Source organism: Leopardus geoffroyi, chromosome C2 (genome assembly GCF_018350155.1).
Source record: "Leopardus geoffroyi isolate Oge1 chromosome C2, O.geoffroyi_Oge1_pat1.0, whole genome shotgun sequence".
Taxonomy (NCBI): Eukaryota; Metazoa; Chordata; class Mammalia; order Carnivora; family Felidae; genus Leopardus; species Leopardus geoffroyi.
Window position 1 is genome coordinate 109,799,938 of NC_059333.1, and position 14,610 is coordinate 109,814,547.

At 40.5% G+C, this 14,610-nt stretch overlaps 1 protein-coding gene across 5 annotated transcripts in view; it reads right to left on the reverse strand.

Annotated features, from left to right (window-relative positions):
• The window catches only part of MME (membrane metalloendopeptidase), a 99,467-nt gene that overhangs the window by 52,008 nt on the left and 32,849 nt on the right, over positions 1 to 14,610 (reverse strand). For all 5 annotated transcript variants that reach the window (XM_045503198.1, XM_045503199.1, XM_045503201.1 and 2 more), the window contains exons 4-8: positions 11,853 to 12,014; positions 10,603 to 10,683; positions 10,421 to 10,516; positions 10,184 to 10,302; positions 8,099 to 8,164 (exon numbers count right to left, since the gene is read on the reverse strand). In XM_045503198.1, the coding sequence (XP_045359154.1) occupies positions 8,099 to 8,164; positions 10,184 to 10,302; positions 10,421 to 10,516; positions 10,603 to 10,683; positions 11,853 to 12,014 (524 nt within the window). The remainder of the gene's footprint in view (positions 1 to 8,098; positions 8,165 to 10,183; positions 10,303 to 10,420; positions 10,517 to 10,602; positions 10,684 to 11,852; positions 12,015 to 14,610) is intronic.

A 14,610-nucleotide genomic window follows, 5' to 3' on the forward strand; every position in this document is an offset into this window, starting at 1 on the left:
ATTTACATCCAAATTAGTTAGCATATAGTGAAACACTGATTTCAGGAGTAGATTCCTTAATGCCCCTTACCCATTTAGCCCATCCCCCCTCCCACAACCCCTCCTGTAACCCTCAGTTTGTTCTCCATATTTATGAGTCTCTTCTGTTTTGTCCCCCTCCCTTTTTTATATTATTTTTTATATTATTTTTGTTTCCCTTCCCTTAGGTTCATCTGTTTTGTCTCTTAAAGTCCTCATATGAGTGAAGTCATATGATATGTCTTTCTCTGACTGACTGATTTCACTTAGCATAATACCCTCCAGTTCCATCCACGTAGTTGCAAATGGCAAGATTTCATTCTTTTTGATTACTGAGTAATACTCTATTGTATATATATACCACATCTTCTTTATCCATTCATCCATCAGTGGACATTTGGATGCCCAGAGATTTTTAATAATGCTCCACAGAAAGTTTCCTGAAGGAACACACAGGGGACACCAAGTGGGAAAGACAGGTTTCCCATCAAAAAGGCTTGTTATTTTTTTGACCCCTTAAACATCACACACCTGTCGCACTAGAGACCTGCTCCCCTGCAGGGACTGCAGACAGAATTGAGAAAGGGCACCGAATCTGAGCAGGAGAAACACCAGACTCGAGACGATCCACTGTAGACCAGCATGGGGACTCTTTGGGGGCTTTCATCAGATTATGAATGAGGAGAACCTAGAGACTGATGTGAGCACTTATTGTGTAACTTCTAAGGTTTATTGCAGATGTTTGAGAAGCTGTATGTAGTTCCTTTTACAAACCACGTTCAATCCATCTCAAAAAATTCTATTGTCAGTGCCACACATGCCAAGACAAGTCTTGTCATATTCACATATTCTTGTCATATTCACTAAGTCTCAAGTTTAAAAGCTCCTTTACATTTTGTTAAATACAGATGCCTGGACTGGGTACAATCTCCTGACTGTTAGTCACCTGGTGCCCAGAAAGGACAAAATGAGGTCAGCAGTTTCCCTTGCAGAATCTGTTTTATCAAGTCAGCCAAGCAGCGGCCAGTGTGATCTTTTTAAAAACCAAACCAAATTACATCTAAATTTTCCACCGACCCCTATCCCCAGTCACTCATCTTGTATCACCTTGTTTTGTTTCCTTTATAACACTACTGTCTGCATTTATCTTATTTCCTTATATTATTTACTTGTTTCTTTGCTTTCTATCTCTTGACATTAGAACATGAGTTCTAGGTGAACAGGAACTTTTCTGCCTTGTTTCCTTGGTATATCTGCCACCTAGAAAAATATCTGTCACATAATAGAAGCTCAATAAATATCTACTAATTTTAAAAAATGAATTTTGGGGCGCCTGGTGGCTCAGTCACTTAAGCATCATGATCCACTCAGGTCATGATCTCACAGTTCATGGGTTTGAGCCCCACATCAGGCTCTGCGCTGATGGTGTGGAGCCTGCTTGGGATTCTTTCTTTCTCCCTCTCTCTCTGCCCCTCCCCTGCTCATGTGCACTCTCTCTCTCTCGCTCTCTCAAAATAGATAAATAAACTTAAAAAATTAAAAAATAAATTAAAAAATGAAGCTAAATTTTAAGTATATTAAGTAAGTTTCCCTCACTTCCTATGTCATCAGACTTCCATTCTCAGCCCAATTCTGGAACAGTTTCTCTCTGCTTGTATTTTGGGTAAGTGAGCAAACAAAATCCTCTGTAGGTTTAACTCAATTCCAGCTTGCGCCTGCTCATTGAAAGGATTGCAAACCTCAGCTTTTGTTCCTTCCTTCTTTCCCGGTCTGCATTTTCTCTTATTCAGACACACAGACCCTGGGTCATCTCTTTTTGGCTTCCAACCGTCCTGGCCATGTTCCAAGTCCTCTATCCTCATCCCTCAAACATCTCCATTTTCATGAGTCCTCAGTTTTTCTAAGAGGATTGAATTTGTTCATGATTCTGGACTCCTTCTTCCCTCCTATGCCCCTATAGCACTGTATCCTGTGGCTTCTAATTTCCAATTTCTGCCCCACCTCCTCTGGTTCTCATCTGCTGGTTTGCTCACTTTTCTTTTAGCCCTGAAATGCTCTGTTCAAATGAATATTTTGTTGATGTGTAAGCAAGTAAAATAAATCATGATGGATTGTCTTGAAGCATGTAGGCAAGAAGGTGTGGCTACACAGAGCCCTGCTGTTGACATACACAAAGAGGTCTTAGGTTTGGAAACTGCTACTCTGGCTTATTCTACTTTCTCAGACAAACACGGAGCATAAATAAACATATCTATAACCCAATTATGTTCAAATATTTGGGGTGGCTAACCTACAGATTTCTTTACAAAACAGGACAAGGTAACAATTAGCCTTGATAATCTAGAGGTAATTAAAGGGAAGCTTTGAAAACTGTTCCAATTTATCCTCAAATACAGAGTTGGGAGACTCTTCTGAAGGTGAGTGGCTTCTTAAGAAAATTCACGCCATCATTCCTTTCAGTGACTCAATCAATATACAAGAACTTTCTCACATAAGGCTGGTTCCAATGAAAAATTATGGATAGGATGATTATCTTTTATGGGTAATGTGTATCTTTCCTATTGTTTTCCTTGCATAGAAACTATACCCTTAGAATGGACAGAATTATTTCAAATCTCAACTTCTGTCCTGTGAGGTAGTAGTGTGTCATACAAATTAATCAGAGTAGGTTTTATTACTTACAATTAATGTTCTTTTTTATTTATTTCTTTATTTTACATTTATTTATTTTTGAGAGACAGAGAGCGACAGAGCGTGAGCAGGGGAGGGGCAGAGAGAGAGGGAGACACAGAATCCAAAGTAGGCTCCAGGCTCCGAGCTGTCCGCACAGAGTCCGACACAGGGCTTGAACCCACGAACTGTGAGATCATGACCTGAGCCGAAGTCGGACGCTCAACCGACTGAGCCACCCAGACGCCCCTACAATTAATGTTCTTAACTGACACATGGATCTTTTAATCTGTGAGTTTAAGCAAGTCATTTTATTTCTTTGGGTTTCTGTTTCCTCATTTGTAAGAGAAGAGTTTGGACTAAATCCTCTAATGTCCCATTTAGTTCTTAAAGTCTGTGCATGAGTAACCTTAATTGTTAAGAAAACATATGAATGTGTCACGTACGAAATATTAGAATATATATCTTTGGTTTCTATTATCATAGGGCATGTTCTCTTCTTTAAGTGAGACAGAAAGTACAGAAAATGAAAAGGAACAGAGGTATTTAAGTTCAGAAAGATAACCAGACGAATATCATACGCATTTCTCAAAATATAACATTTAAAACTGCCAGAATAAAAGCACATAATAAGTCTGAAAAGCAAGAAGGCCTTTTAACAAGAGAAAAATAGGTTTTGTCTTTGAGGAAGGAGGTGAGAGATAGTTCCTGGGGAAAAAAAAATGCATCATCTATTTTCATTACTTAGTAGTGTAATGACACAAAGCATTTTACTGTTTTGAATGCCATACAATTATCACAACACAAAAATTCCATTTGGAGGGTATCAAAAGCAAACACACATACACACACACACACCACAAACATATCTCTATGAAGCAGAATGCCCTTTCATAGTAGGTGCTGTTTCCATTGTTCATGATAAGTTTAGCTTAGGATTATGAGGAAGACTTCTTGAATGAGCTGGATATCCTCAAAGAGGAGCCAAGAAGGATCTGGGGAAATGGGCTTCAGTAATGATCTGATCAAGATTTATGTTTAGGGTCCTTATGATCAAAGAGGGGATGTGACCCTCCCTCATTACCCTGCCCCTGAGCCATAACTGCAGAATCAGACTCCACACTATAGTTTGAAAATCATTGGTTAGAGTGACTGGCAAGGAAGCCAGGCTTCTCTAGTCAAAGATGGAGCCCCTTTCCTGGTAAAATTTGGTGAGCTCATGCCAATCCTCAAAATTTCTCTTGGTTATTTCCAATAAAATAATGTCGAATGCAAAAGTATGGGGCCCACTGACTATGTGAATATATCTCAGACAAACTGAAAGTGTAGCAGAGAAAGAATTAGACATTAAAAAGAGGAAGAGGGATACATCGTTTATAGGATGTTTGTAAGATACTTAGGAAATATAGTCCATTAGCCACTGATATTCTAGAGTTCACACTTGCCCCAAAATCAAGGTGAGAAACTAGGAGGGAGCTCTAAGAGATTGGGTGTTTCTACCTTCCTTTTCTTTCCTCTCTTCCCTGCCATCTTCCCCCTCAACTGTTCATCTACTGATTCCATCCATCCCCTGATTCACTTAGTATTCATTTGATAACTAATAAGGGTCAGGAACCAAGCTGGACACTAGAAATGAAGCAAAGAATAAGTGAGACATGCCACTGTTGCCACTAATTTTACACTTTCCTAGGGGTGGAAAGTGACATTAAATAAAAAAGTATCCAGAAATCCATGCGCTATGGGAACATAAAGGTATTTTTGCCTAGTTACAAGTTCCAGGGAAGGCCTTCATGAGGAAATAAAATTTAAACTTAGATTGAAAGGGTGAGGAGAAAAGGAAGAGAGAGGGCTGGGCAGGTGGCAGGTATGCGAGCAGTACTCCAGGCAAGGGAACAGATATATAAAAGCCTGTAAGTGAGAAAATCAATGAAGACCAGTGTTACACTGATACAATGATATTAAGATTTCTTCTAGTTTTATAACTTTTCCACTAGATGTTATTTCATTACTCTATCCTTTTCATCATTTTTTTTTCATGAAGCAATACAACACGAAGGAAAAAGTATTCACAGAGGTTAACTTTTTTCAGAGATAGCAAGGTAGTGGGAAAACTAGAATTAACTTTTACTTGAGAGCTGGCTAGGGATACAGAATAGAAACTAAGCGAGGGATTACAGGTAGGTGTGGCTGGGAGAGAGTAGCATATATCATGAGGGCAATAAGGAAAAAAATGGAATTTCTTCTGTGGCCACACATATTCTTTGTTCTCCCCCTGACATCCCCCCCCCACCCCATGCAGTTAATGGATTTGAAAAGAGGGGGAGGGTCCACAAATATTCTAGTAATTATCCATTTCCAGGATGAAAATTAGATTTTATCCCATATGCCAACCCCCCTTCGACTGGTTGCTTGGAGCTGGAGCACCGAGTTGAGAAGTATTCTGGGGCCTGATGTTAGCAGGAAAGGGTACAATTACCAATAGCCCTATTTATGGAAGCGGGGCAAGGCAGCAAGCACGCTGTGTGTTTCCTTGTCTAATCCAGATCACTGAGGGGCACCTAATTTGAACCGGTAACTTCCTGGCTGTAAATGCCAATGCTGCTGGATTTTCCCTATCATTTGCTCATTTAAAGAACCTTCCTAGTATAAAGTCCTACTCTTATGTCTTTGGCATCCAAAATTCCCTTCTTCTGTTTAGTAATAGAGCTTTCCTCCCTGTCAACCACATGTTAAAAGGCACACACATGGCCACCCAGCTTAAGACTACATTTCCCAGAATACTTAGAATTTAGCTGTGGCCACATGGCAATGTTCTAACCAATGGAATGTATGCAACTTCTGCATCACTTACATAAAAAGAAATCTTTTTTTTTTTTTTTCTTTCCTCGTGGCAGGAAATGTGAACAGAGCATTGGCGAACCAACTCTGACCAAACAGACTAATATAAAACATGAGAAGACTTAATGTTAGAGCAATAAGGTGGTCAAAGAAGCTGTGGTCTCAGCCACTCCCATGGAGCAGTGTTTCCTTCCTCCCCTGACTGCCCGCCTCCTTCTGTATTACAACAGGAGATAGAAATAAGCCTCTCTCTGGTTGGAGCTTCAGTATTTTTAGGTCTCTGTTACCGTAGCTTAGCCAGAACCCAACTAATTTACAAACTCAAGGGCACACAGGGACCAGGAAGTCCATATAACCCAGTAATCATCTAAATGACTGCTCAAGGCTGAAGAACAAGTGCACTATGGAAAGCAGCAGCCACCACGGCTCTGCTCAAAAGCTGCCACCTGGGAACGCAGGCCTAGGGCTTCCAACCCTACTAATTTATCAAGAAATCTAGGTTCGCACATCTTACACTATCGTTATCTTACAATATTGTTAACAATATTGGCAACTAATCCAAACTTAAAAAACAAAACAAAACTGCGGGTTGAACAAAAATGCCTCTGTGTCAGACTCAAGTCTATGATGGCCAGTGTGTGACCTGTTCTAGATTACAAGACAGCATTGAATCGAAAACACACAAATACACCATCATCCTAAGAACTGCATTTTTTAGGGGGGGGGGAATAAATTTCCCCCCAAATACACTGACTGCCAGGTAGTCCCTGATATCAGAGACATTAGAGGTCAAAAAAAACCTGACATATTTTTAGGATTGGAAAAATTTAATGTTTTTTAGGACACAATCCTGAATATGAGAAACATTCCAGTTCATGATGATGACAGTGTAACATAATGAGCCAAAATTCCTCAATCACCCTCAACTCTGCAGCAGGAAGTAGCTCATAAAGCCTGTAATAGCTACAGCCCACACAGTTACTAGATGATAATGAACTCAAATATCCCACCTCCATTTAACTGTGCTACTAGTAGTCGCCTTTTATAACATATCTTTTTCTTCATTTCAATGTTGTGTAGCCGCTCAAAAAGGCACTTTACAGTGGATTGATTCCACGTTATCTGAACTTAATAATTAGGCAAAATAAATGCTTGGCACAAACATATTTAGCTAATAATTTTCACTATGAAGTCATTTCAGCCATATCACTACCTTGTAACCCATCAGGATCATCAAACATAAACTTACTTCTGAGTTACCAAACAATTATGAGGAAAACATTTATAACATCTTCCCCAAATATCTAATTATACGTCCCATTGCTGGGTTTGTCTTGTGTTGTGTTTTACATCAATAAGCATAGGCACACAAACATCAGTGTGAGGGCAGTAAGGCTGTGACATAATACAAAGCATTCTAGAATACCCCCCAGTTCTGTGGCGTATGATGCTCCCTGGCTCCCTGACCAATGTTAGAGTCAGAAAGTGGCTGCAAAGCTTTGTCTGAACCCAATGCTCCTTCCTAGGTAGTCCTCTGAAAGTCACATCCGGTGACTGGTTCTGAAAGGGCACTATACAGTATGATGTGTCTCATTCTCATACTGGACCATTCCCTGAACCTCAATGGCACTGCCCTAGACCATAATTATCTGTTTTTGTTTGTTTGTTTTAAGTAGGCTCCATGCTGGGCGTGTAGCCCAGGATGGGACTTGAAATCACCACCCTGAACTGAGATCAAGACCTGGGCTGAGATCAAGAGTTGGGTACTTAACCAACTGAGCCACCTGGGCAGTTCCATTTACTTTTTAAATGACTCAATTTATAGAAGAAATGAAACACTTATAATTCACTTTTCAAAATGGGTCATATGACTTAAATAGTAAGAATCAAGACACAAATAAGGAATTTCAAGTAACCTTATTCCTTAAAAGACTTTCATGAAGCGTCTGGGTGGATCGGTCAGTTAAGCGTCCAGCTTCGGCTCAGGGCATGATCTCGTGGTTTGTGAGTACAAGCCCAGCGTCAGGCTCTGTGCTGACACCTTGGAGCCTGGAGCCTGCTTTGGATTCTGTGTCTTCCTCTCTCTCTCTCTGCCCCTCCCCCACTCACATTCTTGTCTCTCTCTCAAAAATAAATAAACATTTAAAAAAAAAAAAGGACTTTTTGGGAGCCTGGGTGGCTCAGTGGGTTGAGCGTCCCACTTTCAGCTCAGGTCATGATCTCATGGCTTGTGGGTTCAAGCCCCATGTCGGGCTCTGTGCTGACAGCTCAGAACCTGAAGCCTGCTTCAGATTCTGTGTCTCCCTCTCTCTCTGCCCCTACCCCTCTCATGCTCTGTCTCTGTCTCTCTCTCTCTCAAAGATAAATAAATGTCAAAAAAAAATTTTTTTTTTAATTTAAAAAAATAAAAAAATAAAAAAAAAGGACTTTGATTCATTCTGCTGAGAGTATGCATTCAGTCCAAGGAAGCTCACTACTATGTATATTAAGTTTAAATTTGGCCTTAATCTTTTTCGGTATTTATAAGTTTACACCAATTGTTTCTGTAGCTTTCTGTTGTTTGTTTGTTTACCTCTTCGTATATTCCAGTGCATTCATAGTAGTCTCTGGAAGGGAGGCCAAGTCGAGGCTGATCAATCTGTAAAAAATATACCAAGAAGAAAATAAACCATTCAGTTGATGTGGGACAGTTGGACAAAATACAAGCATGTCTATCTCTGTATGAGCAAGAGCCTACTGTTCTTGCTGCTTATAAGGGTAACAACAGCCAGACAATGAGTGAATACAAATTAGGCACTGGTTTCCATACTACTTGGCAGTTTTACAGTGATGGGTAGTTAGGTAATCTGGAAGAGTATGCTGCAGGTATTTGAGGAAAACCAAAGAAACTTGAATGAAATACACCAGGAAGAATTTTTTAATGCAAAACCAAAGGTGCAGGTGGACAAAAACATGTTAGAATCTAGGACTTGGAAGTTTCTAAATCACACATTTACAGGACATTTGGCTTCCTGAGATTCTAATATGCTCTCCTGGAAGACATTCTCTTCTCCCACCCTTAATGGGGATGAGAAAAAACCAAATAAGTGGAAACCTCTGTGGTAACTCTACAACTGTTTCTCTAGTGGAAATCTTGCCAGAGATTTTTTTTGAGATTCCCTACCCTGGGGGTGGGGGGTAGGGGAGACTCCTCCTCGGTTCTCTCCTGCTCTGCTCAACACTTGAGCAGACCCAGCTGACAGCAGAGTGTGTGAAAGAGGAAACTAGTCTCTGCTCGAGTGTGTCTGGTCCACTGGACCACCTGGAGAGCCACCTGGACACATGTGCAGCTTTGCGAGATTGCTTCCTATGTACCGCATGGTTTGATGGGTACGGGGCAAACTAGGGCATGTATGGGTTAAAGTGAGAAACCCAGCAGCTGTAAAGAGCCCAGGACAATACAAAAGAAACAGAACCCAGAGGATTAGCATGAAAAGAGCCAGAAGGTGTCACCACAGATAGGGCTCTGCCCCCTTTCCAACCTCTCCACTCTCCCTAGGAAATCTCTTCATGGTGATCATGCAGGATGCTGGTACTGAAGAGCCAAAGGAGTGAATTCCAGAAGGGAGAAGGGGGCCCACTGCAGAAGACAGCTGGGTTCAATTCCTTTCATGATTTTAATAAAAATGGCCATAAAGATTTATACAATAGTGACATAAATATGAATCTGTGTCTTGCAACTTTTGGGGTACTTTCTTTTACAGGAGACCAAAAATAAAGCTCTGTAAATATTTTAGTCCATTCCAAACATACTCATTAAGTATTAATTTCATCTTAGATGACACCTTAAGTAAACCTAAATGAATGGCTTACATGAGGGGAAAAAAAATCTAAAACACTGATTTTAAAAGAACAGTATTTTTGGGGCGCCTGGGTGGCGCAGTCGGTTGGGCGTCCGACTTCAGCCAGGTCACGATCTCGCGGTCCGTGAGTTCGAGCCCCGCGTCGGGCTCTGGGCTGATGGCTCAGAGCCTGGAGCCTGTTTCCGATTCTGTGTCTCCCTCTCTCTCTGCCCCTCCCCCGTTCATGCTCTGTCTCTCTCTGTCCCAGAAATAAATAAACGTTGAAAAAAAAAAAAATTTTAAAAGAACAGTATTTTATTTACCTTCACTGAGAAAAAAGTTCAGATATTCTTTAGTAACAGCCAAAACTGTATTCAAAATCCTTTTCTCAAAAAACAAACAAAAAAACAAAAAAAACCCACTCCCCCACCCCCAAATCCCCCAAATCCCTTTTCTGTGTTCTTTTGGGAAGCAATTGGAAATTTCTGGTTTCCAGATTTGCATTACTAATGTAAACCAAACTATGCTCCTTTCATGAACATATGGAGAAATCAGGTGCTGTTTCAAATTAGGGGGCCCTTTCATTTCTTTAATTTATTTTATGAAGAAAGCAGTATCAAACCTAAGGTAGCAGAAGGGAGACACGACCACAGCATTAAGAGAATACTTTCAAAATTGGGAATCCAGGTTTCAGGGACAGAGCACAAATTTATTACTCTCTTGCTCATGCAATTCAAATGAGAATATGCATTATTTCTAAATACCAACAACAACAATGTATGCAGAAATTTTATTAACAATTTAAAGCTAACTTGGCTGTCAGCCCACAAACTTACATGAATTATATGGTTCACAGAGTTCTTATCATCAGTGCCAACAAAAAAATTAAGAATGACTTTTTTCCCAAATTTAGAATTCAGCTGTGCAATAGATTTCTCAGCTGTCCAAGAAGGACCTAAAGCAAAGAAAGGTGAAGAATACTTTTAGAAGTTTCAGTGCATTAATGTGATACTATAATAACATAGATTCTATATGGAAATTATATTTTTAAAAAAGAATGAAAATCACCTTACCATAGGTCAGCTCCCAGTTTTCTGTTGCTACAGGCCAATCATATATATCTGGTAGTAGACTGAGTAGAGGTTTTCCGCCTCTGCTATCAATAGCGGCTTTTGGAAACAATGAAAATAAATTCCTTATGAAGTCTTTGCATATTTTGGCACTCTCTTAATGAAATACAAGGAAGAGCACTTACATTCATTTATACAAGATCTGTACAGTGTTTTTGCTTTCTGCACTGCTATTATATCTTCAGTTTTGGGTTCCTGAAGAACATCTGAAATAGAGCATTGAGTACAACCCATCAATACAATTGCTCATTTGCAGCTGTAATTAACATTTGCAGTGCAGGTTCAGAAAAAAAGCTTGCTTTTGTGTATGTATGTTCACTCCCTCCCCATGCTTAAACCCTCCAGGAAAAACTAAACCCCCTACCAGATCATTATTCCTAGTGCAGAACTGGGAGTTGATTTCATTAGCCAAGTTAGATGAAAGTCTTTTTGACTAGATTCTCTTTTTTTGTGAACAACGACGTGTACTGCTCTGCCATACATAAGTTCCTGTTTTTTTTTAAATTAAGATTAAAAAGAAATAATAATGCAGAGGAATATGGAATTTAATATGATAGTCTTCTTGATAGCTGGAAATAATTATCTTTGTGTGATTGTACTGTTCATGCTCCAGATGAATTGAATGAATTATTCTACTTGTTTGGATGTTCTAAAATAGCAAAAATTGTTTTTCTACAAAGTAACTTCTAGAAGTGGGGAACAGAAGACGGAGGATAGCAGAAGACTAGACAAGACTTCCTCAACTTCCCAGGGAGAGTATCTTAGCTGGGTTAGAATAAATACCCACCCAGGGATATAAACGTCAGTAACATCTTCAACACAGTAATGGCTCAATATTGACATCAACCCAGGGCCAGGGTGGGAAAATATAATAGAGGTGGTGTTTGGTGGCAATCAATTAACTCATTTAAAAATTTTTTTAATGTTTATTTTTGAGAGAGAGAGACAGAGAGGCAGAGCCAGGGGGACAGAGGATCCCAAGCGGATCTGTGCTGACAGCAGTGAGCTGATGTGGGGCTTGAACTCTTGGACCACGAGATCATGACCTGAACTAAAGTCGGAAGCTTAACTAACTGAGCCACCCAGGCACCCCAATTAATTTCTTATTGTGTGAAATGGCATAAGATGCCACCCTGTAGAGAGGACAGATTTTGTTGTATGTGTACCCACAAATGAAAGCAGGAATGCTGAGATGCCAACATATCCATTTCAGCGTTACCACCCTCAGAGAGACTTGGTGGTGAGCCACAAAACTTGGAGGGATTATCAACTTTAATCTTCTGTGACATTCTCTGTAATGGCTAAGAGTTGTATCTTTAAAAAATGGATATATTAAGAGAGAAATCTTTGATGCATAGACACAAACTCCACTAACCTTTCAAAACGACTTCTAGTTCATCTCTTAAAATGTCAAAGTTACTGTAACGGGAGCTGGTCTCAGGAATGACGTTGCGCTTCAACCAGCCTCCACAGGCATATTTAAAAAAGTCTGTACAAGGCTCAGCAGTGGCATCCATGTTCTGGATCAGTCGAGCAGCTGAAAGACCAGAGAATGAACGAGATCAAATGAAGGGTGTATTTCTTAAGTAGTTTGGAAGGGGGGAAAAGAGGCATGTTATTTCTCCTTTATGATCAAGTCAACTGCACTGATGCTCCTTTTTCTTCTCTAATGGTCAATTGAGGAGGAATGATGACTCTTATCTATGTATAGTCCTCCCTTCCTTTGATAGAGTTGGTTAGGCTTATTCCTGACAGGTCTCGGTCTTCCCATCCTACATTCCACCCCCACCTCCAAATAACTGAGGTTCTTGCTAGCTCCTATCTCAGATGACAACAAAGAACACAGGTCTGCCTTACCAGGCCTGAGCCTGGGGCTGACACAGGCGGCTCTTCACTCTATTAATTTTAGCGGCTGACTCTACTTTTCAAATTTCTGTGACTTTTGAATGTCTCTGAGATTCTAAGGGAAGTGGGATTGTTCTTTGTTTTTTTAAAGTAATCTCTAAACCTAATGTGAGGCTCAAACTCACGACCCTGAGATCAGGCGTCTCATGCTCCACTGAGGGGAGCCAGCCAGGTGCCCCTGTGGGACTGTTAAAGCATTTTATCACTCTACTATTATTACTTCTTGGACCTCGTTCACAATATTTTTGCAATTCAAATTTGACATCCGATTTGCACTTGTTTATGTAGTCTGTCATTACAAAATCGGCTGTAAGCTCATTAGCTTTTCTTATGTCCACTCTTTTATCTTTGAAAAACTACAATGAAATACAAATGAGCCAACACCGAGTATTTACAACGTGCAAAACCCTGACTGTGCTAGGTGCTGCAGTTGATAGAAGGATGTATAAAATATGAATTACTGCCATTGAGGAGAAGGATAATATGCACAGGAGGCCCAACACCCACAATTCCTACACCTGGAAGAGTGAGAAAACCCTCCCACTGTCCTCCCCACGTTCTTTCTCATCCAAGTTGAACTGTTTTGCAGTAAAAACAAAAGACCAATTGAGAATTCATCTGTATCAAGAGAGTATAAGTTCTCAAATGAGCTTTTGAAAAGACTTCACTTTCTGAATTAATTAATTAAAAAACTTCAAACAATTGCTGAGCTGTGTGGATTCTTCCAACCTGGAATGGTTAAGTCTGTTTTCCAGCTGAATCTCAAGCCTCTGCTTCTTACCACCCTCTGGATGTGTTTGCCTGGCTGCCACTTCAGGCTCCAAGTCTTTAATGCTGAACTACGGGTCGTCTCCAGACCATAGTCTGGACTCGTGCACCTTGGTACACAGCACAACCATCATCATGGCCTCCCGGGTTTGAACTTTGGGTAATGCTCTGTATTTCCCCCTCCCGCTTAGGTTATTGGTAACTCCTTTGCCTCTTTCCTATACTCGCCGTGATGAGTTTACATTTTCACTCCCTTTTGGCTAGAAGTCACCCAACTATTCATCTTGCTAATACCATCTCTCTACTTGTATATATTCCACATATCTTTCACAGATTAAACTTCCCCAAATACACTTTTGCGGGCCACTCTCTCACTGGAATATGGCAGTAGCTTGCCACTGCCCAGGTTAAATTACAAAATTCTTTAATTTGGCCTCTAAATCTTTACTAATCAAAAAAAGTCTCTACCTTCTGTTTTTTTCCTCTCTGTGTTTTTACTCAAACTCTCTGCCCCAACCAGACAGCCTCGCTACATGTGCCACAAACGTTCCTGTGTTTCTCCGCTGGGTGCTGGTGCTTCTCAATTCCTCATCCTACCCTTCCAACTTCTCTTCCCTTTCTTCCCAAATGCTGCCCACCATTCAAGGTTCAGCATGTGGCCCATCTCTTCCCTGAGGCTCCCATGACTCCATACTTTCAGGGAATATTTCTTTCCCTGAACTTCTGAGAGCTCATTGCCTCACTCAGTCCTTAATGCTCATTGTGGACACCTACACCATCTTCCTAACCGTTCTGTTGATGAACTTAGCCTCTTTGCATTCCCATCACCTAGCACCTCATAAAAGACAGGCACAAATGGCTGTGTGTGATGACATTACTGAGTTATCTGTGAGTCCTCTTACTCCTTCCTCTGACACACCCCCTCCCCCGCTCCTGCACGTCAGACCAGTTCTCATCTCCTGGCCTACAGTCCATCCCTTCCTTTCAATGCCCACTGTTTCTGCTCTCTTTCGGGCCCTCCTTCTTTTAGGATCTATCCATGCCTTTTTGCCCAAGTTGTGGCCCCAGGCCTGTGCCCACTGCAATCCACCCTGTGGGTCAACTGGATTAATGTTGCCATAACATTTCAGCATGCCATTTCCATTCCGAGGTTTTCAAAATACTCCATCTGCATTTATAATAAAATCTAGAAAAAATATATAAATATATACCAACATATCATAAAATCCCCACCTGAAACTAATGTTAACACTTTATGTTAATTTTACACGAGTAAAAAGAAAACAAACAAAATCATAGATGGAATAAATGACTCTGGGAGAAATTTTAAAATAAATACAGACTCCACAGCATATTCTCATTCTGATGCGTCTAGTGAAGCTTCTCTCTCACTACTTCCTCACACACACCTTCTGCCCCAGTAAAATGGCTGCATCAGTTTGTGCTGTGAACGCCTTACA